Source organism: Hippopotamus amphibius, chromosome 2 (assembly GCF_030028045.1).
Source record: "Hippopotamus amphibius kiboko isolate mHipAmp2 chromosome 2, mHipAmp2.hap2, whole genome shotgun sequence".
Lineage (NCBI taxonomy): Eukaryota > Metazoa > Chordata > Mammalia > Artiodactyla > Hippopotamidae > Hippopotamus > Hippopotamus amphibius.
The window spans coordinates 99092260-99118763 of record NC_080187.1 but is presented as its reverse complement, the minus strand read 5'-3'; the positions used below and the strand labels follow the sequence as shown (position 1 = coordinate 99118763).

The following is a 26504-nucleotide window of genomic DNA, read 5'->3' as shown; positions in this document are numbered from 1 at the left end:
TTTTAAAACTTTAGTGAAAGACATTAAAGAAGACCTAATTTAACGTAGAGACATACATTAGGTAGTCTCAAAAGCAATTCTCTCAAACTGATATATTAAAAAAAATTCATTTCTAATCTAAGCCTCTAACAGAATTAAAAAAAAATTTTTTTTTGAACTTGAAATGCAGATTCTGAAACTCATATGGAAATTCAAAGACCCAAGAATAGCAAACACACTCCTGAAGGAGAGAAAGTACAAGATTGAAGAACATGCTCCACATATATCAAAACTTGTTATAGAAACTACATCAACATAATAAAAGCCATCTATGACAAACCAACAGCCAACCTCATTCTCAATGGTGAAAAACTGAAAGCATCCCCTCTAAGAACAGGAACAAGACAAGGATGCCCATTCTTACTACTATTATTCAACATAGTTTTGGAAGTTTTAGCCACAGCAATCAGTGAAGAAAAAGAAATAAAAGGAATCCAAATTGGAAAAGAAGTAAAACTGTCACTCTTTGCGGATGACATGATATTATACATAGAAAATCCTAAAGATGCAACCAGAAAACTGAGTGCTAATCGATGAATTTAGTAAAGTAGCAGGATACAAAATTAATAATGCACAGAAATCTCTTGCATTCCTATACACTAACAATGAAAAACCAGAAAGACAAATTAAGGAAACACTCCCATTTACCACTGCAACAAAACGAATAAAATACCTAGGAATAAACCTGCCTAAGGAGGCAAAAGACCTGTATGCAGAAAACTAGAAGACACTGATGAAAGAAATCAAAGACTATACAAACAGAGAGAGAGACATACCATGTTCTTGGATTGGAAGAATCAACACTGTGAAAATGACTATACTACCCAAAGCAATCTACAGATTCAATGCAATCCCTATCAAATTACCAATGGCATTTTTCACAGAACTAGAACAAGAAACTTTACAATTTGTATGGAAATACAAAAGACCCTGAATAGCCTAAGCAATCTTGAGAAGGAAAGATGGAGCTGGAGGAATCAGGCGCCCTGACTTCAGACTATACTACCAGGCTACAGTGATCAAGACAATATGGTACTGGCACAAAAACAGAAATATAGATCAATGGAACAGAATAGAGAGCCCACAGATAAACCCACGCACATATGTCCACCTTATCTTTGACAAGGGAGGCAAGAATATGCAATGGAGAAAAGACAGCCTCTTCAATAAGTGCTGCTGGGAAAATTGGACAGCTACATGTACAAGAATGAAATTAGAACACTTCCTAACACCATACACAAAAATAAACTCGAAATGGATTAAAGAGCTAAACGTAAGGCCAGACACTATAAAACTCTTAGAGGAAAGCATAGGCAGAACACTCTATGACATACATCAAAGCGAGATCCTTTTTGACCCACCTCCTAGAATAATGGAAATAAAAACAAAAATAAACAAATGGGACCTAATGAAACTTAAAAGCTTTTGCACAGCAGAAGAAACCATAAACAAGACAGGAAGACAACCCCTGGAATGGGAGAAAATATTTGCCAACGAAGGAACTGACAAAAGATTAATCTCCAAAATATATAAGCAGCTCTTGCAGCTCAATATCAAAAAAACAAAAAACTCAATCCAAAAATGGGTGGAAGACCTAAATAGACATTTCTCCAAAGAAGACATGCAGATGGCTAACAAACACATGAAAAGATGCTCAACATCACTAATCATTAGAGAAATGCAAATCAAAACCACCATAATGTATCACCTCACACCAGTCAGAATGGCCATCATCAAAAAAATCTAGAAACAATAAATGCTGGAGAGGGTGTGGAGAAAAGGGAACCCTCCTGCACTGCTGGTGGGAAAGCAAATTGGTACAGCCACAATAGAAAACAGTATGGGGTTTCCTTAAAAAACTAAAAATAGAACTACCATATGACACAGCAATCCCACTATTGGGCATATACCCAGAGAAAACCATAATCCAAAAAGAAACATGTACGGCAATGTTCTTTGCAGCACTATTTACAATAGCCAGGACATGGAAGCAACCTAAATGGCCATCAACAGTTGAAGAGATAAAGAAGATGTGGCCCATATATACAATGGAACATTAGCCATAAAAAGGGATGAAACTGAGCTATTTGTAGTGAGGTGGATGGACCTAGAGTCTGTCATACAGAATAAAGTAAGCCAGAAAGAGAAAAATAAATACTGTATGCTAACTCATATATACAGAATCTAAAAAAATGGTAGTGATGAACCCAGTGGCAGGGAAAGAATAAAGATGCAAATGCAGAGAATAGACTTGAGGTCATGGGTGGACGGGGGAGGTGGGACGAAGTGAGAGAGCAGTAGTGACATAGATACACCACCAAATGTAAAACAGATAGTGGGAAGCTGCTGCATAACACAGGGAGACCAACTCGATGACTCGTGATGACCTAGAGGGCTGGGATAGGGAGGGTAGGAGGGAGACTCAAGAAGGAGGGGATATGGGGATATATGTATAAATACAGATGGTTCACTTTGTTGTACAGCAGAAACTGACACAACAGTGTAAAGCAATTATACTCCAATAAAGAGATGAAGAAAAAAAAGTAACTTCTTATAAAGCTTGATAGCAACAGCAGTTAAAACAGTGAGGGATTATCTGAGAAATAGACAAACTTTGCAATGAACAGAATATCGATCTCCGACACAGACCTACACAAGCATAGAAACTTGATACATGCCAGAAGGAACACTGAAAATCACTTGGCAAATAGTATAGTATTTAATAAATAATGCTACCACAACTGCTTATCCATGGAGGGAGAAGATGAAATTGTATCTTAACCTCAGGCCATATTTTTAAATAAATGAATTTCAGGTAAATTTAAAAGTTAAATGTAAAAGGCAAAACTCTAAAAGTCACAAAAGAAAATATATGAATATGACTTTGTGACCTTATGATATGGAAGGGCTTCTTCAGCAGACATAAAAATGATAGCTATAAAAATAATTGATAAATTTAACTACATTAAAATGAATAAAATTGAACAAAAAAAGAACTGTAAAGAAAGTGAAAAAGACAGGGCACACATGGGTAAAAATACTTTTAAATAACCCACAAAATATCCTGAATATAAGATATTTCTCAGTTCTCAAGAGTGGGACTACTATATTGATGTATATGTGAACTTTTTTTAATTTTAATAGGTATCAATAGAGAATATTAAAGCAGCTGTCAGCAATTCAAAGGGTTCATCCCCATCAGCAATAAATCTTTATTTTTTGCCTCTTTGATACATGACTAACAGTAAAATTGAATATTTTTAATTTGTTTTTATTATGGCATGTTTTGTCACATAAAAAGGGAGTTGACATCCTTTTCTTGTTCCTGGTTCAGGAAAAATAGCTGCAGCATATGTTTATTGGGTATTTCTTTTGTTACTCTGTAAATGTCCTATTCATATTCTTTTTTCCTCTACTATTCAATATTGTTTTGGAGCTATGAGCAAATGCAAAGTTAAGAAAATGGTATAATCTGTATACATGTTGAAAAGCAGAGATAACTCTTTTGATTCATTCATATGATTTTGTTTCTAGAAACTCCAGTTAAAAAAAGAAAACTTGCTACAATTAATAATGTGTTAAGATGGCTCAATATAAAATAAATATACAAAGATCAATAATTTTTCTCTATACTAGCAATCAGCACCTAGAAATGGAAATATGGGAGGCATTTCACTTACAACGGCAGATAAAGTGAATAAAGTATTTCAGGAGAAACTGAACAAGGCAGGCTTAAAACTTTTATAAATGAATCTACAAAATCTTACTAAGGTTCATAAAACGAGATATAATAAATGGAAAGAAAAACTATTCTGGACAATTCTCTTACATTTATATCTGTCTAAAAGCAAGGAGGTGGGATTGAACTTGGTATATCTGGAGAATACTTCAGAATGCTTGTAACCTGGCACTTTCACTCAGTCATTCAGCACATTGTTATTGGGTGCTTTCTACGTGCCATACTCAGTACACACGAGTAATACTCCCGTTCTGCTCCCTGCTCTCACGGAACCGATAATGGTTTAACAGCAACAAAAGACAAGCTTTTATCAAATAATACATCATGAGGGTTGGCAGAAGAGACTTCGAATGTCACCTGTACATGTGTCATTATTTGACAGACATGGAAACTGAGGTCCAGACAGGAGATATGATTTGTTGAAGTTCAGACAACTAGTAAATACAAGCTGGGACTTGTTCTCTTGATTTCCTCAGCATACTCATCTGCCTCTCGGTTTATAGTTTGCGGGGGTTTAGACTATACTCATTAGTGTGGTTTAATCCAGCACTTACAGAGATTTTATAGTATAATAACACATAGGATTTGAGAAATATTAGGGAGCGCAAGAATTGAGGAAAAACCAGGCATTGTGACGGTGCTCAAACCTTATTAATATTTTGTTAGCTAATGAGCCAAGTATATACAAACAAGGGAATACTGGGCAGTTGTTAAAACGATGATGGGGCTTCCCTGGTGGCTTAGTGGTTAGGAATCCGCCTGCCAATGCAGGGAACACGGGTTCTACCCCTGGTCCGGGAAGATCCCACGTGCCGTGGAGCAACTAAGCCCGGGTGCCACAACTACTGAGCCTGCACTCTAGAGCCCACGAGCCACAACTACTGAAGCCCATGCACCTAGAGCCCATGCTCTGCGACAAGAGAAGCCACGGTAATAAGAAGCCGCACACTGCAATGAAGAGTAGCCCCCTCTCTCTGCAACTACAGAAAGCAATGAAGACCCAATGCCGCCAAAAAAATAAAAAATTTAATTAAATTTTAAAAAAAGATGATGTAAATCTAGAAATAGACCTACATATGGAAAAATGACTATGATGCAACAGTAAGTGAATAAAGAAGATTATAAAATGTCTCATTTGTCATCATGCTCTATATGTAAAATTATATATATATATCTAAATATAGGTATGTGAAATTATACAATATGTAAAATTTATATATAACTATATGTGTGGATATATATACATATGTACATGCATATATAGATATGCAAAGATATAATGATTTCTAGAAGATTGTTTACCATGACTTTAACGATAGTATTTGTTAAAATATGAGGTGGATTTTACTCTCTTCTTTGTACATTTCTCTATTGTTTTTTTTTTTAATATTGATCCAGCATCTTTTTTAAAAGCAATGAAATTTAAAAGAGATGTTCTGAATAACTTCAGGTAACAGGAGCATAATCAATGGGTTGGAGCAATTGTTCATGTTAGAACATGGACATTGGATATAGAGATCACAAGCAGGACCTACTCACGTAGAAAAAGGGATGGAAAAAAGAATCTATGTTTAGGACCAAATGATACACCTTTCTAAAATTTACAAATAATCTGGAGGAGCCTGCATCCTGGATGACACACTTAGCCTCTACCACCCCTGGCCAATCCCTGGACATTTTATCACAGGAGAAAAATAATGCCTAGAGGTAGAAACCCCTCCTTAGCACGCTTTCAGTTACATGCAGCTGAATGGATTCCTAAAACCTGCATGCAATGAAACGTCTTTAAATTTGACTTTAGTCATAGTTTGTGATGTCTCCATATAGCAGGAGCTAAAATTGATTTTTGCCAAATTAATTTTAAAGCAAATCAAGAGGGAAATTATGAGGGCAAGGAAAGTGATTCTCTTTCCTGAAAGACTAAGCTACTTAGTAATCACAAGCCCTTTAGCAGCACCAAGCACAGGGTTACGTACAAATAGTTGCTATGTCCACTATAATCATTTTTATTTATTCTATAACTCTTTTTGGCCATATCTTGCTAATCCAGTTCCAATTTGATCTGAAGTCCAGAATACTGACCTTTCCCGTGGAGTTCTCTGAAATTAGCTGCAACCCTTTAAAGTTTAATCTACAACAACATAAGAACAATATAACCACAAATATATTCATTTAAATCTACTATCTATGCTTTTCAGCGAGTGTAACTCACACACACACACATTCATCCCCTAAGGTCTAACTATTCTCTTCCGATTTTATGAATAACCTCTGCAATGCAGAGACACAAAATTTTAGAAAGCTGCATGGAAAGTACTTACCTACGCTATGTGATTTTGCCGTGACTGATAACAACTGACCTGCACCCTCCCCCCCAAAAAAGGTTTGGAGTAAAACTACATAAGCAATTTGAATAATATAATTGAGTCATCATCAATCACTTGTAATCCTTCCCTTTGCCACATTTATTAATCCTTAAAGGTTTTCAGAGACTGGTTCTATTCCAGTATTCTTCACATACCATCTGTTCAAGCACATTCCTTGTGTTCTTACTAGATTTTCACAGATGCCATTTTTTAAATCGGCAAATCTCCTCGGGAGCATCATCTGGCTCCCGTCACCCCTGCTTCAGGGAGCCCCTAGTCATCACAGTAACACCAGCATCACAGCAGATGCTCCACACTCTCTGGCAGATTTCCCTCCCTCGGTAGAGTTCTTGAATGTAAATCTTGAGATTGGAAAAAAAAAAATCTTTTGGGTGCAAGAGTTTTCTGCAATTGCTTTCTCTGTGTCAAATGCAGTGCACAGTCCTCATTTCTGCTCTTCTGGAGACCTGGTACAGAGAATCTCTTTGCTCAGAGTATAGGGAACAGAAAAACACACATAGAGACAGAGACCAGAGAGAACCCTGGAAAACCAAAGAGAGTGAGATGCAAAGTCAAATTATACAAGGCTCAACTTTTTAAAGGTCAACTGGGTCTACTCTGCCATAGAAATTAAGCAACGTTCTGGTTTGGGTAGAAGCAAACAGATTGTTTTTGGAAGATATGTGAAATATAACTGTGACTACCTACTCAAAATAAATTGGAAGACTGAGAAATTTTCCATGGAATTAGATCACTGAAGGCAATTAATTTGGATAACTGATTTATTAATTGCCAGGATCTGATATGGAAATTATTCAAAAACACTCCTTCCAGATCAACAACTTGCTTGTTCCACATGAATACAGCCTCAGCATATAGTGAAACTATATGCTGCAGCGATGCTGAAACAATGTCAAGTTTGGGGGAAAGGCCCTGGTGTTAGAACAGCGTTCTACCCTCCTACGCTGTTGGTAGGAACGTAAATTGGTGCATTCACTGTGGAAAACAGTATGGAGGTTCCTCAAAAAATTAAAAATAGAGCTAACATATGATCCAACAATCCCACTCCTGGGTATATATCCAAACAAAACTATAATTCAAAAAAATACATGCACCCCTGTATTCATAGCAGCACTATTCACAATAGGCAAGACATGGAAACAACCTCAAGGTCCATCAACAGATGAGTGGATAATGAAGATTGATGTGATGTGATGTGTAAATGGAATACTACTCAGTTGTAAAAAAGAATGAAATAATGTCATTTGCAGCCACATGGATGGACCTAGAGATGATCATACTAAGTGAAGTAGTTCAGAAAGAAAAAGACAAATACCATATGATATCACTTATATGTAGAATCTGAAATGTGACACAAATGAACTTATCTATGAAACAGAAATAGACTCACAGACAGAGAGAACAGACTTGTGGTTGCTGAGGGGGTGGGGGTATGTGGGAGGGATGGATTGGGAGTTTGGGATTAGCAGATGCAAACTATTAGACATAGAATGGATAAACAAGGTCCTACTGTATAGTACAGGGAACTATATTCAATATCCTCTAATAAACTACAATGTAAAGGAATAAAGCAAACAGGGTTCTAGAGTCAGGCATGTACTAACTCACCGATCTATGAGACCCTGGGAAAGTGGCCTGATTTATCTGACATCTGAGTTTCCTTATCTCTAACATGAGCAGTGGGACTAGATGGCCCCTAGGTCACTCAATATGTGTGTTTCTATTTTATGTTGGACTAGTTGCATCCACTTCCAAATGGCATAAGAGATGGCAAGATCTGTTGGATCAGCTAGGGCAAAAAGAACAAAAAGCACCATGTTGAAAGACTGTCTATGTATGTTTAGGAGAAACAATAAATGTAGTTCAGATATTAAAGTGAAGATGTTCTGAGTAAGAGACATATCATTAGGGGTTGCATGATCTGTCACGGAATTACAGAGGAGAGGAAAGTGCCCGGAGTGGCAGAGAGATGAGTCCCATGTTCCAGATTCAGCTCTACCAGCCAATCACTGAGAAACATCAGGCAGGAAACCCACATCTCTGAGTTGCATCTTTTTATTTTAAATTTTATTTATTTATTTATTATTTTTGGGGGGGTACACCAAGTTCAATCATCTGTTTTTATACACATATCCCCGTATTCCCTCCCTCCCTCGACTCCCCCCCCACCCTCCCTCGAGTCCCCCCCATCCTCCCCGTCCCAGTCCTCTAAGGCATTTTCCATCCTCGAGTTGAACTCCCTTTGTTATACAACAACTTCCCACTGGCTATCTATTTTACAGTTGCATCTTTAAAAGAAGCAATTAAAGAGAATGGATGTGCTTTGGGAAAGTAGGTGTACCCTCCAGATTTAAGCCTGATTACAAGACATCGATGAAAAGAATGTGTAGTTACAGACTTCTCTTCTCCCAATCACTCACCCTTCCTTTCTCCAAAGTCACAGACAACTTTAATCTGAGCAGCGAGAATTTCAACTGACTGAGACACTTCGCAATCAATCGTTGTTCCCATTCATTCCCCATTTCATCTAAGATGAGACAGGTAAGTTTAAAGGGAAGGAGGTAAACAAATACCTCAGTAATTCAATTATTGGAAGAAAGTCACCAGGCTTAGCAGAGGCCTTAAAAATTAAAACTTTTTTTCCCCTTTATTGGAAGTTGGAGAGATTATTGTTTTTGTGATGTCTTTGTTTGGGCTTGGGTATTCATCATCTAGCTCCTCATCAATTACAATCTTAGTCATTCACAGACAGGGACCTCAAAGGTCTTGAAGGAAATGCAGCTTCCCAAGTAAATGTTCCTTGTCCTTTCTCTCTCTCTGCCTTTCAGGAGGACCAGGTCTGGGTAAATTTGCCAAAGTGTTTATATTCAGCAATACTGTTCTTCTTACCATTGGCCTCAGTTTCTCCCTTTAAATACTACTCTCTTCCCAAGCCATCCCAAATCTGAAATCGTTGTGAAAAATCCACCGCCCGTGCCCCACTCCCCCCAAGCCTGCCCTCTACCTACTCACACTTCTCCATCTCATCCTATGGCTCCATTCATTCCTCTCAAACTTACTTTCTCTGAGTCTCATTCCCTTTTAGCCTGGGAAGTGGTAGGCCAGTTGATGGGGACAAATTCCTATGACCATGGGTTAGAGTCTTTAAAGTTCATCACTCCTTGGGGCCCTGCATATTTAAAAGACACTGATTCAGACACAGATAATATCTTAACTCTGCCCTGTCCAACATGGTAGCCACTAGCCACTTGTGATCATTTAAATTTAAATATAAATTAATTAAAATTAAATAAAATTTAAAATTCTGTTCCTCAGTGGCCCTAGTCATGTTTTAAGCCATCAGATGATTTCTAGCAACACAGAAAGTTTTGTTAGCACTGCCTTCACGTACAGGGGTTCATTTTAATGGTGGATTGTGAATACGATCATTAATCCTGTGCTGAGAAACACTACAGATGCTAAAAATGAATATATGTGTCTGTTGTAGGTATATAATCAGGAATTGGGGTAGGAGGTGACTGAATGATGGAGAGATGACTAACTTTTGGTGAGCATTATAGGCCATGATTTGGGCATAGGCAGGCCAATTGAAAATAAAGGGGGGACTTCCTAGATGGCACAGTTAAGAATCCATCTGCCAATGCAGGGGACACGGGTTTGATCCCTGATCCAGGAAGATCCCACATGCCACAGAGCAACTAAGTCCATGTGCCACAACTATTGAGCCTGTGTGCTGCAACCACTGAAGCCCAAGCGCCTAGAGTTGGTGCTCTGCAACGAGAAGCCACCAAAATGAGGAGCCCATGCACCAAAATGAAGAGTAGCCCCTGCTCGCCGCAACTAGAGAAAGCCCATGTGCAGCCACGAAGACCCAATGCAGCCAATAAATTAATTTTTTAAAAAAACACCTGACACAGTCAAAAATAAAATAAATTAATAAGTAATTTTTTTTAAATAAAGGGGCATTCTCTCTTTATATTCACAGGAAATCCTCCAGCAACCCATTTTACAAATGAGAACACTGAGACAAAAAGATGTCAAGAAATCTGCTCAAAGCTTTGAAACCAGAATGCAAAATTGAGTCGCCTTGAATTCCAATATTCTTCCCATTTTACTATGCTGCCTATAAATCTCTGTCACCAAGGAAACGGTGTCACAGCCACTGTTCCCAGCCACTGAGCCTCAGAGCTCACTAGTTTTCTTTCCCTTTAAAGTAGGGCTTGGAGCCATATTGGTACAGAGAAATAAATATTTTTTTAACACTTTCTTTTGAGATAATCCTAGATTCACATGCAGTTGTAAGAACTAATACAGAGAGATCTTGCATATCTTTTCAATATATATATTTTTAATCTGCTACAGACCAGATACTCTCCAAGACTGTCTTTGTCCTAGAAGACTTTAGAAGCTATCGGGAACACGTAAATAAATAATTAATATAGAGCTTTTCAAAACAAAAATGCAATGTCATTTTCGCCTATCAATTAGCAAATAACCATAATAGTAATGACATCATAGTGAAGGCATGCTGAAAGAGACTCTCCCATATTTTGTTGGTTAGAGTACAAAGTGAGGCAAATTGGAAAGCAGGTTGGCAACATGTATGAAACATTTCCATCTTTCAGCTAGTATCTTTTGAGGCCTGCTATATGCCAGGCACTGGCCTAGACCGTGGAGAGAAACAGTAAACAGAGCAGACACTGTCCAGCCCTTCTGGAACTTACTGTCCTGTTTGTTTACAGGCAGACAAGCTTTTGCGAGAAGTGCCATGATAGGCAAAGGAAAGGTATCATAGGAGCGCATGTGAGGGGAGCTGAATGCAGCCTTAGTTGATTAGGGAAGGCATTCCTAGAGGGAGGATAAAGGGAGATAGCCTTCCATCTATTAAATGATGTACAGGAGTTAGTCAGAGGAAGGAGACAGGGGAGTGTGGAGAAAGAGTTTCCTAAACAGAAGGAAGAGCAGGAATGGCCCATGGGAAGGCTCAAAATTAAGAGAGGATGGCCTAAAACGTCTGGCAAAACTACCTTAAGGAATAACCCAGAATACAAAAACAAACAAACCAATAACCTTTCAAATATAAAGACTTTTATCACATCATTAGCTAAAATAGTGGAATATGGGAAAATATCTATTTGAATAAAAGATACTTGGTTATGTTATGGATGGTACACCCACAATATGGAATATTTTGTAGCCATTTAAAATAACGCTTACAGTGTTTTTTAAAGTACTGAAAATGCCTATGTTAAAATGTTGAATGAAAAAGGCAGGATACATAATTTTATATCTAATATGACCACAATCGTGTTAAATATATATATATATATATATAACTAAATGGAAGGAGACAAGTTAAAATATTGATAGTGGTTGGTAGTCTTTCAATAGTGAGACTATAGGTGGTTTTCATGTATATGCTATTTTATAGCATGATGTTTAGTCTGGAGCAGAGCCCAGCTCCACCACTTACTATCTGTGTAGCCTTGGGTAAGTCACTTAACTTCTCTGTGTCTCAGTTTCCTCATCTGCAAAATAGGAATAATTAGAGCACCTATGAGATAGGTTGCTGTAAACACTATCAAATACTACCTGGGCATGCTACTGTTATTAATGTATTGATTATTAGTATTCTGGTCTCTCTCTCTCTCTTTTTTTTTTTTTTTTTGGCCATACCACGTGGCATGTGGGATCTTAGTTCCCCAACCAGGGATCAAACCTGTGCCCCTTGCATTGGAAGCTTGGAGTCTTAACCATTGGACCACCAGGGAAGTGAGCTGATCTCTATATTAAATTTTTCTTTAGTGCACTTACATAACTTTTATAATGGGAAAAACTTTTAATCACTGTTCATTAAGTGCCTCATATTGTAAGACAGTGGAATGTGCTATCTTAAATGAGAACCCTGAGAAGGGACAGCTCACCCATCTTGGGGAAACAGGTGGACGGCAGAGAAGAACCACTGAGAGAAGGTGATGTCTGAGTGACTTTCAAAGACCAAGGACTTAGGGAGAAGAAGGGAAGTGGAGAATTCTAAACAAATGGAACATCAAGCAAAGACTTAGACTCTTAGGAACCTCAAGGCAGAAGAAGGCTTGAAGATCAGCCAGCCAACATTTCCACCCATGCAGGTCTCCCACTGCAGCAAGTCCTACAGATGCACACATGCACTCAGGGAGGAGGAGCTGACCGCTTTAAGAACAAACCCATCCCACGGTTGGACTGTTCTCTTCCTTAGGAAGTGTCTGTATATATGGATACTCAACTACTGTTGCACTTGCACACATACACATTGGTGCAAAACCCAAGCCACATGCCCGCACCAACACACACACACGTGGGGAGTACCAGTCACTTAAGTGTGGCCCATCAAGGCAAAACTCCTCAATCTACTGCATGGTCGTGGTGCTTGTGATTTGACTCTGAGATGCCTTACAAACATTACTATCATTTTTAAGTGCAAAACCCTTAAGAGTGTTAAAGGTTTAGGTAAGAAGTAGTACATGATTGCAATCCAAAGAGAGGAAATTAAAAATAGAAAAACAGTGACACTTTCACTCTTTATAATAGTATAATTCATTCTGAAGGGAAAAAAATGACTTTTGGCACCACATGAAAACTACTGTGATGGTACTTGGCACAATCTAAAGAAGAGATAGCATTAGAAAATGGCCAAGTGTGTGTCTGGAGAAACAATATCGATATTGTATGCTGACTAGAGAACCCTAGAAATTCACTGAGCAACTCAGAGGCCAGGCCTGGCGGAAAGTTTTATTGGAAGCTTGTAGATCTGAGCCCCATTGGAAGCTAAACACCATCTGCCAATGTTAATCTATCAGGTACAGACCTTGTAGCAACTGTTACCTGTCCTAACACCTTTGAAGCATAGTTAGAACTGAACTACATGATAAAAGATAGCACTACAAATCCACCAGGAAACGACAGATTATTCAATTAATGCGTTTGAACATCCAGATGAGAGCCCAGAAAATAAAGTTGGGTCTCTATTTCACCCTTGACATAAAAATTAATTCCGGATGGATCAAATCCTTACATGAAAAATGAAACTATAACAAGTAAATTTTTGAAGAATGACAGAGAGGCGAAGACTTTTCTCATATGACATAACACCCAGAAGTCATAAAATAAATATTTTACACGGAAAAGAATCTCACCAAAGGAAAACAGGAAAAAGATTGCAATTCATATCACAGGCAAAGGGTCCGTTTTCATAACATAGAAAGCTCTCCAGTGAACCAGTAAGAAAATACCAAACCTCAGTGGAAAATAGAGAAAGAAATATAGTAGCTCTTAATCACATGAAAAGATGCTCAGTTGCATTCATAAGAGAAATACAAATTAAAATTAACTAACACATCGTTTTTCATCTATAAAATGGCTTGAACTCAAGGAGTATGATAACACACTCTCGTACACTGATGGTAAGTTTTCAGTTGGTAAAAGTTTCATGAAGGAAATTTGGCATTATCAATCAAAATTCCAAACAGGTGGTTTTTGACCTAACAGCTCCACCTCTAATAATTTATCTTTCATATACCCTAACACATGTAAAATACTGTCTGTATCAGGTTATTCATCGCCTCATTGTTTATAAGAGCCAAGATAGAAGACAAAATAAGTGGCTATTTTCAAAATGAGGCAGATATTCATGTTCAGATATGAAAACACCTCTAAGATATACGGTTAACCGGAAAATAGCAAAGTGAATAGCATACTATAATTTGTATTAGTACTAAAGAGCTATTCAGATGACAGATGGAGACAGGTTTTTGCTTGTATATGTTTAGAAGATTTCTGGAAGGGGAACCAAAACCTCAGAGGCACACTCAATAGGTAGAAATTCGAGTTAGGGGAGAAATAAATTTTCTACTGTAATGCACCTTTGTACATTTGAATATTTTGTCGTGAACGCGTATTAGCTATTCAAAATAAACTGAATTCAGTAACAAATTCCTGCTTGAAACAAGTCCCTTCCTCTTCTCTGCTACCCCTGTATTTTTTACTCACTTGTTTTGTGGCGCTTGCATATGTAAATACTTATGTCACCTACAACATCATGAGCAACTTGAGGGCTGCAACTACATCTCTATCAAGTTTCTATCTCTAGCATTTAGCACAGTGCCTTACACATGGCAGGAGACCTTTTTTTTTAAAGTGATGTCTTGATGAGTGATGAAGACACTTTCCTTGGAAAGAAGTCTGGTCACCTGATACAGCAGCTGGGCGGGGTTGCAAGTCCATAAGAACATCTACCCACCCATCCTGGGATTCTGCCTTGGAACATGTCCTTATCCTGTAAGAGAAGGGAGTGGGAGAGAGACTGAGAAAAACAGAGAGAGACAAAGGGAGAGAAAGAAACTGAGACAGACTTAAAGATCAGACTAGACTCCAGAGCAGTGCTGCCAAGAGGAATACATTTAGGAAAAAAATGTGATCATGTGACTGGAGGGGAAGGAGATCATTGGAGATCTTCTATGATCTAAACAAAAGATAAGTGCTGAAAGGAAAAGCGACCTGTAAGGAAGTCCACGTTAAGCATCCTGTTGCTATTTCTGTCCCTGTTCGGGTGGGTTTACCCAGGACAGAGGCTGCAACTTCAACATTAGGCATCAAGGCACAGGCATGTCTGTATTCTATAGCAAATTCAGTTGATTTCATCTCAGCACAGGGACACTGGGCACTTCCTAAGGTCAGGGTTGGCTGACATTTTATTAGCAATCACCTCTGCCACCCTCTGATTATCTACAGATTTAAGACCACATAATCGTCCCCTACGTCACAGAGCAGAGGGGGAGGGGGAGGAAACTAAGAGGCTCTAAATCCCTCCTTACACTTGCTTCTTCCCCATCAGCAAGATTAGCACAGTCAACAGCCATCTGCATGTGCGTTCAGATCCGGCAGGCTGGGCTGGGCTCCCCAGGGCCTGAGGAGGGGCAGCTCTGAGGGCGATGCCAGGGATCCCAGATCTGCAGGTCCAGGCCGGCCTCTCTAAGCCAGTGCAGAGCCCGTGATTCATCTCCCCGTGGCAGTGAACAGGCTAGGGACCCTACCACAGCCAGGAGGGAAAAGCAAGGCATCCACTTCTTCCAGCCATGCTGAAACAGACGGAGAGGAGGCGGTCTTGGGGCTACAGGTCCTGGAATACTATGGAGAGTGAAGACGCGTCCCAGGCGGAGGGTAGCCAACACCGCAGGAGCATCTGCTCCTTGGGGACCCGCTCAGGCTCCCAGGCCAGCATCCCACCGTGGACCGAGGGCAACTATAACTACTACATCGAGGAGGACGAGGATGGGGAGGAGGAGGAGCAGTGGAAAGACGACCTGGCCGAGGAGGACCAGCAGCCAGGGGAGGCCACCACTGATCAAGCGGAGGACCGCATCGACACTCCGGTCGTGTCGTCCACGCTGAACGTGAACGTGGGCGGCCACAGCTACCACCTGGACTACGCCGAGCTGGCCTGCTACCCCAAGACGCGCCTGGGCCGCCTGGCCATCTCCACCAGCCGCAGCCGCCAGCTGGGCCTGTGCGACGATTACGAGGAGCAGACAGACGAATACTTCTTCGACCGCGACCCAGAGGTCTTCCAGCTCATCTACAACTTCTACGCGTCCGGGGTGCTGCTGGTGCGCGACGAGCTGTGCCCTCGCAGCTTCCTGGAGGAACTGGGCTACTGGGGCGTGCGGCTCAAGTACACGCCACGCTGCTGCCGCATCTGCTTCGAGGAGCGGCGCGACGAGCTGAGCGACCAGCTCAAGATCCAGCGCGAGCTGCGCGCCCAGGCGCAGGCCGAGGAGGCCGAGGAGCTCTTCCGAGACATGCGCTTCTACGGGCCTCAGCGCCGCCGCCTCTGGAACCTCATGGAGAAGCCCTTCTCGTCGGTGGCCGCCAAAGCCATCGGGGTGGCCTCCAGTCTCTTCGTGCTCATCTCGGTCGTGGCTCTGGCGCTCAACACAGTGGAGGAGATGCAGCAGCAGGCGGAGCAGGGCGAGGGCGCCGGCAACCCGCGGTCTTTCCTGGAGCACGTGGAGATGCTGTGCATGGCCTTCTTCACGCTCGAGTTCCTGCTGCGCCTGGCCTCCACGCCCGACCTGCGGCGCTTCGCGCGCAGCGCCCTCAACCTGGTGGACCTGGTGGCCATCCTGCCACTGTACCTGCAGCTGCTGCTCGAGTGCTTCACCAGCGAGGACCAGGTGCGCGGCAAGGGCTCACCGCATGAACACGACCTCGAGACGGTGGGCCGCGTGGGCAAGGTGGGCCAGGTGCTGCGCGTGATGCGGCTCCTGCGCATCTTCCGCATCCTCAAGCTGGCGCGCCACTCCACCGGCCTGCGCGCCTTCGGCTTCACGCTGCGCCAGTGCTACCAGCAGGTGGGCTGCCTGCTGCTCTTCATCAGCATGGGCATCTTCACCTTCTCCGCGGCCGTCTACTCCGTGGAGCACGATGTGCGCGGCACCAACTTCACCAGCATTCCTCACGCCTGGTGGTGGGCCGCGGTGAGTACCACGACCCACGGGCTTTCCCGCCAGCTGCCCCAGCGCGGGAGAAGCTGCCCCTCCCCTTCCTGGGTTATGCCACCTGCCTTGCTTTCCCCCTTATCTTTTGCCTGCCTTGTTTAACGGCCATTGCTTTATCCATTCCTTCACTGTCCCTAGCGAAAAAAAAAATTTTTTTTCAATAAATTTAAAAAAACAGGGGTGGGTATTAAAAGTTTGGAAAGGCATAGTCCAGCAAGAAAGACATAGTCCAAGAAATTTGACCTGGTCTTAGGAATCTCCAAAACCAGATTTAGTCTTAATACCCTTGAAGAAGCTGATTTTAAGGGGTAATCATCTTTTATGTACCTGGGAAGTTTTGCCACCGTCATTCTTGTTCTTTGTCACTTATTGAACACCTGTTGTCCTAAGTGGTTTATAAAGCATATCTTATTTCAGCATCACAACCATGTGAGGTGGTTAGGAGCACCATTTTTTCAAGAGGAAAAATTTCTTTCAAATTTTGAAGGGAAATGTCGGTATATGCAGGGGACGAAATGAGGCTTAGCTGAAGAGTGTCAAATCTCATTGAAACCCCAGGTTCTAGCTAAATCTGAGCATATAACAGTGAAACTTGCTCCAGTGTCACAAAAATTCTTTCAGGACCTGGCATCATTGCCCCATTTTACAGCTAGAGGAATTGAGGTGCAGAGAATTTGAGTGTAGACACACAACTAAAGGTAGGATTGAACCCAAGCCTGTCCAGTTGCAAAATCCATGCCCTTTCCACACCCAGCACTGCCTCTTTCAAGCTTTAGTTTTTCTCTGTGCCTTGCTTAATTTGCAGTTAGTGTATTTGTTCTTTTTGTCATTATTTTCTTTGATGTTTGCCTTTTATAATAATTTATGCAATTTACCCAAATATCTGTGTTTCTGATATGCTAGACTAAATCCTTGGAAAATTACTGAATTCCTGGAAATGATGATTGGGGTCTTCTCAGATCAATGAATAAGTTCACATATGTGCACAGGAAAGAACTGGGTGTATGCTTTCCTTATTTTTTAAGATTGTTTGTAATGCCTTTAAAGACATTAAGCAAGTATAACCAGTATTTCCTGTATTAGAAAGTAGATATTTTCAACATTAATATTGGGTATGTTAGAACCCACAGTCTAGTGTGAATTTCTGATATGAACCTACCCAGGGCTCCTACTGATAGTGTAGTATAGTGGAATGGAAGATTTAGATTTAGATTCTAGTCCCAGATCTGCTAATAATAACTAACTGTGATCCTACATAATTAACTGTAAAACCTCCCTCCCTTACTCCCTGCCCTCAGTTTCCTCATCTCTAAAAGGCGAGGGTGTAGAGCTCTACAATTCAATGAGTCTTGCTTCCCTGGAAAGTAGAGCGCTCATATGTACTACAGGATTTGTGAGTGTTCTTCAGTGATGGGATGATGCTAGGCTCTTGCAAACGAGCTAGCCAAATGCCACTCCTCTGATCATATTCCAAATGACGAAAGGTCATCCCCATAGTAGATAAACCATGTGTACAGATGAGGCTGATGGAGGATGATTTGTCCCCAGCAAATGACATTTACTTTGGAGGTGAGTAAAGCAGGGAGCGAAAAGAGAAAATCCACATGCTGATGATATAATACCAAGTTTTAGAGAGTCAAGTGTCCATTCGTCCAAATATCTTAGAAGGCTAGCGTACGTAAGTAAGCCGGACCTAGGGGACTCTGATACTATATTTTTAATACACAAAACTTCTCTTACCTTTTGTATATGGATATAAAATTTTTGATAAGAATTCTCTTGCTAATAATGGATTTTTTTTAAATCTCCTGAAGTGAATGCCTATTGATCCCCTTTAATTTCTTGAGCTATTTAATATATAATGACATTTAAAATTATCAAATTATCCCCTTGAGTAAAATAATTTTACTCAAGGTCAGTGTTTTCTCTTGACTTTACAATAAAAATTGAATCATCATTCAGTTTCTATCTATAACAAATTTTACCGGTTATTGCTTTCACCAATGTGAATTTTCTTTCATAGCCATTATCTCTATCAGGCACTATTTTCACAAGCCAAAATATGCACATTTCAACCTACCATTTACCAACCTTAACCTTTACCAATGGCCTTGGACCATTTTATTCTCTGAAAAGTACTTATACTAGTAGAAGTCATTATGGATTAGAAAAAAGACTGATAGCGTGTATTCATTTCTAAACTAACCTATGAAAACAATAGGAGCAACTTCCCTTGAACATTTGAGGACCACTCTATTCCCAGGACCAATATTAACCCAATTCTTCCATATACTTCTGATGACATTGCATATTGTGTACTAAAGGCCCTTATTTTTAATAAAGCAAAGAGAAAAGAAGATGCAAAGTAGAAAGATGCAAAATATCAGGACCAATTCTTCATGTAACCCACAAAAATCCATCTTCTTCATTCATTGGACAAGATTTTTTTGAGTACTTAGTGTGCCAAGGAATGTTCTAAATACTAGGGATATTGAGTGATAGGGAAAAAAAAAGGGGTGAAATGTTTTCCCTTGTGGAGTTTACATCCTAATGGAGAAAGATAATAAATCATTTTCTATATGCGTGTGTCTTGTATAGGATAGTAGGATAGAGAGTGATCTGGGTGGCAGAATCTACCTTTGATAGTAGTCAGAGAAGTCTTCTTGGAGATGATGACATTGAACTAAAACTTGAATGATGAGAAGGAATTCATCTAAATAGACATGACCAAGCAGACATGAGAATCTGAGAAGTGGAATCCTAAAAGTAATGGATCCAGTGTTCTCCAAGCATTTTATTGATCATACACCTCATAATTTTAAAACTTGTGAGCACACACCCATGATAAATGTGTGTTTAGTTATTCATAAGTTATAAGCTCCTTATTGCTATAATAATGATGCATCACAAACCACCCCAAAATTCAGTGGCTCAAAATGTCCAGCATCTGTTTGGCTCATGAGTTTGCAAGTCAGCAACTCAGGCTGGTTTCAACTACAAGGTTCTTCTCGTTCAGACTGGTGTCAGCCGCTCACATCACAGTCTGATGGACAGCTGGCTGACAGCTGGGATGAAGAGGGAGACTGGATCTTTCTTCATCCAGCAGGCACGTATCCATGGCCGTGGCAAAGGGCCAGAGAGAGAGAGTGCAAGCCCAATCAGGCAAGCAGTGATGAGCTTCTGTTCATGTTACCTGCTAAAGTGAGTCACAAGGCCAAACTCAAAGGGCAGAGCAGGTGAGCCCACTCACTGTAGGAAAGCAAGAGCTTGGATACAGGAAGATACAAAGACTTGGGTCCAGTAATACAATCATTCTACTGCACTAAGATATTACTGCTCAAATGCATTATGCATATCAGAAAACATACACTCACCCGTTGAAAATGTAAAGATGAGCTAAAGAAAAACAGGACTGATATTTTCTTGCCCCACTCTGGTGCTGTAGCCCTTGTGGTATAGTCACCCACATTAGGGACAGGTCCTCTCATCCCTCCTTCCATGTGTCTTTAGTACTGTCAGACAACCCCAAACAAAATCTGACTTCTTTCTAATAATCTCCCCTCTCTCTATGCCAAGGATCCCGCCCCCTCCCTCAGTAATTCAACTCAGGGTTTTAAGAGAAGCACAGTAATTTTCATTATTGTGAATTCTCCTACAGCTGCAGAACAAATCCCTCATGGACACTCATGTCTGCAAATGCTCACGCATTAGGATGTAAGATAGACCCGTCCTACTCGTCTGTCAAATGGAGGTTATTTGTAAGCACTAATGTAATAGGAAACACATGTAAAAACACTAGCCTGTTCTCTATCCTCAATAAATAGGAGCCACCACATCTGACTAGTTCATAGTCTTTGTCTCATGGAAGCAATAACCTTTGCTTCCAGATTCATTTTGGGGAAAATAAAACAGAAGTGATTCCTTCTCTCCTGGGGAAAAGAGAGAGACTGTAAGACATACAAAAGTGTCAGCTGTTCTATCCTGGGAGAGCTTCTGAGTTTCCAGATAAACAGGCTCATGCCTGGAGCCTCTCCAGCCATGTTGGGTTTCTCCGGGTTGCCTGGGTGTGGGAAATGCACAGCGCAGCTCAACAAGAACAATTAGCTCTGTGAAGAAGCTGTAAGCATTGATTGGCCTCCATTGTGACTATGTCTTTAAGGAGAAAAGGACAATTGGACTGTTTAACAGACCATTTCCTTCTGAGCTTTCCAGAGCACGTTAAACCTGTAGAAACCAAATAGGAAACTATGTCATGAACTCATTCCTTCAAATGCTAACAAAAACTCTTCAAAAAGAAAATTTATCTCTAGCTGAGGCATCAGATAGTTGTGGCCCAGAGACCTTGTTTCTATCTTTGTTTTCCTCAAGTACGTTATCATTTCCTTGCAAATAGGTGGCGCTTACAAGATCACTGAGATTTATTTTATTTTTTATTGATCGCTTGCTTGCTTTGAGAAGACCCATTTGGAAGGTGAATCAGGAAAACAGAAAGCAAAAAGTGGGATACTTTAAACAGAGGGAATTTGATACAGGGAGAGAGATACCTAGGCTGGAAGAGCAAAAAGGGGAAAGTGAGATAACCCAAAGATTGGTAACTATTGGAAATAATGTTGGCTCCAGAACTGGGAAGACAAAAGGGAGCAGGTAGAGTTACTGGAACCTAGGAGTACAGAGAAGGAGCCACTGTGTAGCTGTTGCCAGGACCCCTAAGATGGCACCACGAGGCTGGTGCCAGGTACACTGAAAGATGCCTGAGCCATAGCTGTCTGCTGGTGTTGCAGGATGATGACAGAAGCCAGAAGCGGGAAGAGAGACCCTTACTTCCTCATTCCGTCGGCTAGTCTCCCAACAGTGTCTCTCATTGGCAGAACCTGATCAGAAGACAGCAGGCAAGAGAATCTGGGAAATGTAGTTTGCATCCTCCCAGCCTCTAAATTACAGAAAAGAGCACAGAAGGGTGTCAGGCTTGGGGCTGGCAGATAATGAGTAAATGTCTGGCATAAGGCCTTAAAGTTCTCCTAACTCCTTCAGAAAAAGCACGAGAGATGTAAATGGGGCAAAGGCTCTTAGGCACTTTCATGACTTTTGATCTGGTAAACTCCTGATTTGGGGGGGGGTCCCCTTTTATCTCTTTAAACTCCTCCTGTTGGCCAGTATAACTTGAGTGGGACATAACAGAATTGTAGAGGGCAGGGAGAGGTACCAAGTAAGCTGAGGATGTGGAGGGCATCGTCATTATTGTGTCCCTTTCTAGGGATAGATCTCAAACTTGCCTTAGCTTCTGCACACCTGCCCCGTATTGTACAATTTATGTACATGTCAGACTTTCATATATAGATGAGACTGGTTGTTCTCTTCAAGGTGATTACCCATGACCTCATTCTAACAGTGCTTCCACTGATCAAAACATTCTTTGAATACCACGGAGGAATTATCTTCAGCGCCTGTGACATGTCCGTTTACTTCTTTGTAGTGGGGCTAAATCTTTACCTTTTTGAAGGTGGATTTAATATTTTTAAATAGTCAAGACCATTGAGTTTAAGACCAGTACCTAGAGTTAACCCTCAAGATGGATAAGAACATTTGTTTCAAGGTCATACCACTGAATCCCCTGTGCAGATTATAATCCCGCAGAGGAATTCCTAAAATATTTGTAGCAACAGCAGCATGGATAGGCTAAGTATAGCCTTTGAAGCTAAATCCTTTAAAGGACAACATGCACTGAAGTATGTAATAATTTTAACCAGAAAATGTTAGTCTTTACCACCTCAAATTCTTTTGAAAAACTAAGAATAGGTGTTAATTCTTTTGAAAAAATCAGTTTTATTCCCTGAGATCATAATTCCTAGATGCAGGGATTACTGGGCGCTAAAATGTAATCTATGCCTGAGTCATTATGAATGAAACAAACACTCCTTGCTGAAGGAGAAATTCAAGTATAATTATTCTAAAATTTCAGAGAAAACTTGGATGCTTGTCCTCCTTGAAATGTTTAGCGGATCAGGATGTGCTGACCAGTGGGTGAGTTGCTGGGGAAAGGTTATATTCTGCCTTTGGGGACCCAATGTCTAGGGAAAATATGTAAGTTTTCAACAGAATGGTAAGTTTCCAGTTTACAGAGTGTCTGGGCCAGTCAGTTTTTTTCAGGATATTAAGATGGACTGCGGAAATTTCGGTCACACTTCCAAACCCCACTCCTGCTAATGTGAGAACTCACTCTGTGAGGTCACTTGGGTCATTCTGGGACCTTCCATTTTTAATGCTCATTCAGGGAGAAATGGTTTGGCCTGTGGAACGTGGAGAAAAAGTTTCCATAAGCCAAGGAATCCTGAGTTCCTCTGGAGCCAAGAAGCAAGACGCAGATCACAGGTTGAATCAGATTATCCCCAGAACAGACAGTGCATAAATTAGCTGTGCATTTTGAACAAATTCTTCAGAATCATACAGTCTCCTAACAGAAGAGATCTTTTCTCTAAAAATAGAGATCCAAGACATACAAAAATATTTAGACCATATTACACACATCAAATATTTAATCTTCCCTTTTAGCCAATTCTCTTTGCTTTTGACTTTTTGCTCAAAGTTCAGCCAAAAAAAAAGAAAGAAAGAAAGAAATTGGGGTTGGTAGAGAAGCAAAGCCAGTGTGGGGACTGCGCAGAAGTTTAAGTTAGGTACTTTGTCTCAGTTACTTTCCTTCCTCCATGTCCTGCTGTCTCCAACCCTCCCCCCAAATCCTGGACCTTTGAGGGGCTGGTTTACACCAAAGCCTCTGCTCTGGCCTTTGGCGGGTGCTTCCTGTTCTGAAACGACCCCTTCCTGTCACTACGCTTATATCCAGACTCCCTCTAGGCCTCTTCCAGGGGAAGTCCACTGACTGAACATTCACACAGAGGTGTGAGTGACAGAATTAGTGACACATGAAAGCTGTTCACACACGGGGACAGAGATCTGACTCAGGTTCTTTTACTTTCTGCATGACTGGTGACAGGACACACACACACACACACACCCAGAGCAAGCTTTTTTTTTTTTTTTAGATTAGCCCATGATCTTATTTTATCACTGCCTCTTATCACCCTCTGGTCCAGAAGGTGGGAAAAGGAGATGATCTACTGGAGACCGAGTAACCCATCCAGTCTCGGCCAGCCGCCCCGCCCCCCCCCGCCCGCCCCCCCCGCCCCGCCCCAGCATTCGCAGGAGCCAGGGAGGAGCATCTTTCCACACGCACAGGAATTAACATTATCCCTCACATGCCCTGTGCCAGGCATTTCTTCAGTTGCCACCACAATTCCCACCCCAGTATTCTCTCCACATTTCAAAGGTAGACACGGAGGCAGAGAGAATTTAGGCGACGTGCCCAGATCCCACAGGCGGGAAGTGGATGCAGACCCTAGTGCCACACCTGCTTGCTCACCCTGGTCTACGCCCTCCGGCCTCTCTTAGAGGCTGCCTTGTGTCTCTCCACGGTGGGACGGGCAGCTCACCCCTCAGCAGGTCCCTCCCTGGGGATGGAGTAGTGGCAGGTAGTGTGCTGCCCACCCCAAGAGGAGTTGCAGCCTTCCGCCTTGTAGGGGCTGCATGGAGCTCCGGTTCTCATCAGCGCCATCGCATTGGCCCAGCTGGCCCACTTCTCCGTTTCATTCTAACTCATCAATCACTCTTACTCTAAGTTCAGACTAACCCCTACGTCATCAAAACAAAAATGTTTACATTTCTAAGTTAAAGGCTATCTCTGTGCAGATCAACAGGGTGACTGTACATTTTATAACCATATGCTAGAAAATTGCACAATGACACACATTGATGAAGCCAACATTGCCCCCTGGAGTTGTGCGATGCACAGCTTTTTCAACTGTAATCAACAGCCCCACCTAAAAGGCTTCTGGTAATTTTGCCAAGAGTCTGGGGACCAAAGGGAGTCTTAGTACATGAGGCATAAAAAACGGGCCCCGAGAGATTTTCCTGGGTTTTCTCTGGCTACATTGACTGATAACTAGTCCCGTGGGTATCTGCGTTTTAAAACAGAAGCTTGTTAACCTAAATAAATCTCTAATTAGTGGAATTTAAAGCTGTGTGACAAGTGTGATGGGAGGAATTTCATGCAGGGTGAACATATTTTTGGTCAGTGACGTCTTACAAAAGGCCCTTTGCAAAATAATGAGTACGTTTCTCCAGACATTTGCAATTAAAGCACCTTCATATGAAATATCTCATTTGAACTACACAACAACTCTGTGAAGCATTACAATTGTCTCTATTTTAAGGATGAGAGGACAACAGAGGAGGTTGTTTAATGCCTTTTGTGTGCCTGATACTGTGTGAAGTGCTTTATAATCATTTTCTTATTTAGTCTTCATAAGAATCCTGAGAGTTACTATTCTCCTGTTTTAGATGCAGAAATCAAGGCTTGGAGACTCTGAATGTTTTGCCCAAGGTGTCTCGGCTGGGAAGGGTCAGAGTCAGGACTTGAACCCAGGTCTGACTGGTTCTAAGCCCAAGCTCTTTCCAGTACATGTATCATGTAGGCAAACCCAGGGACCCCATCCTAAATTTGGCCTCAGCCAAAGGGAGGCAAAGACCCACGTTACTCAGCCTATTCTACACTGGGAACTTCACACGTTATCTTCTATGCCTTCACAGCAACCTTTTAATGTAGGTATTATCGCCCCTGTATTGTATGCAAGAAAATTTACAAGTGATGGTCAGGATTTAAACCCGAGCCTTTCAGCTCCAAAGCCTATGTTCTTTCCATGACACAGGTCTTGCAGGCAGACTTTCTTGTACCTCCTAAAGCTGACTCCATAAGGAGCTGTTATAATGACCCATGTGCACCTTCAGGGAGACAGAAGACACCTCCCTACCTGGTTCTCTCCCTTTTTCTCCTCCCTCTCCATGCTAACAATTCCATTCTACTTTCCTTCCCTCACAGGTGAGCATCTCCACTGTGGGCTATGGAGACATGTACCCGGAGACCCACCTGGGCAGGCTTTTTGCCTTCCTCTGCATTGCTTTCGGGATCATCCTAAACGGGATGCCCATTTCCATCCTCTACAACAAATTCTCCGATTACTACAGCAAGCTCAAGGCTTACGAGTACACCGCCATACGAAGGGAAAGGGGGAATGTGGAGTTCATGCAGAGAGCCAGAAAGAAGATAGCTGAGTGCCTGGCTGGAAGCAACCCACAGCCCACCCCAAGGCAAAATAATTAATATGTCTTAGGACATGTGGCTGGCCGATGCCATGAACTTCAAGGATTCATTCCTCCTTTTTTTTTTTTTTTTAAATCATCAGCATTAACAGTGAAAGGACACGTTAAGCAGACATACACAGAAGGCGTTCAGTTCACAAAGTTCTACTTCTAGAAATGTTCATTTTGGCCCAAACTCAGACTGCCTCATGTTACTCTTTAACTAACGGTGTTGTGTAAGAGTCTGACCGTCCCAATGACATTGATACTGCAAACTCCTTGAGAGGAGCAACAGCTTAGATTTCTCTTGTAGATTCTCATGGCTTCTCAATAAATATTTTTGGACTTGAATTAAGAAGAATTTCCCTGACTAAAAGAAAAAACCATTCTTAATTGTCTAGAGAGAGGGAGTGTTGCAGCAGGAACTATATGAGCTTTGGAGTTAGACCAACCTCGGTCAGAAGCCCAGATCTACCAGCTGTTCGATTTGGGGCAAGTTACTTTTAACTGTCTGAGCCTCAGTTTCTTCAACTTTACATTATACTTTAAAGGCCTTCCTTGTAATAGGAACATGGGGATTGGAGATGAGACTTGTAAATGCTCAATAAGTGGTAG

General features: G+C 41.4%; 1 protein-coding gene across 1 annotated transcript; it reads left to right on the top strand.

Annotated features, from left to right (window-relative positions):
• The first annotated feature begins 15105 nt into the window (after nt 1-15105).
• Nucleotides 15106-26240, top strand: KCNV2 (potassium voltage-gated channel modifier subfamily V member 2). The gene is made up of 2 exons (XM_057724824.1): nt 15106-16679; nt 25630-26240. Exons 1-2 carry the CDS (start codon nt 15279-15281, stop codon nt 25909-25911), a joined length of 1683 nt encoding a protein of 560 aa, XP_057580807.1. The 5' UTR covers nt 15106-15278; the 3' UTR covers nt 25912-26240.
• The last annotated feature ends 264 nt before the right edge of the window (nt 26241-26504 follow it).

Excerpts from the sequence above, each read along its gene's own strand:
- KCNV2 (XM_057724824.1), top strand. The coding sequence starts at position 15,279 with ATGCTGAAACAGACGGAGAGGAGGCGGTCTTGGGGCTACAGGTCCTGG. Across the intron at positions 16,680-25,629 it reads ACGCCTGGTGGTGGGCCGCG|GTGAGCATCTCCACTGTGGG; the intron begins GTGAGTACCACG and ends CTTCCCTCACAG.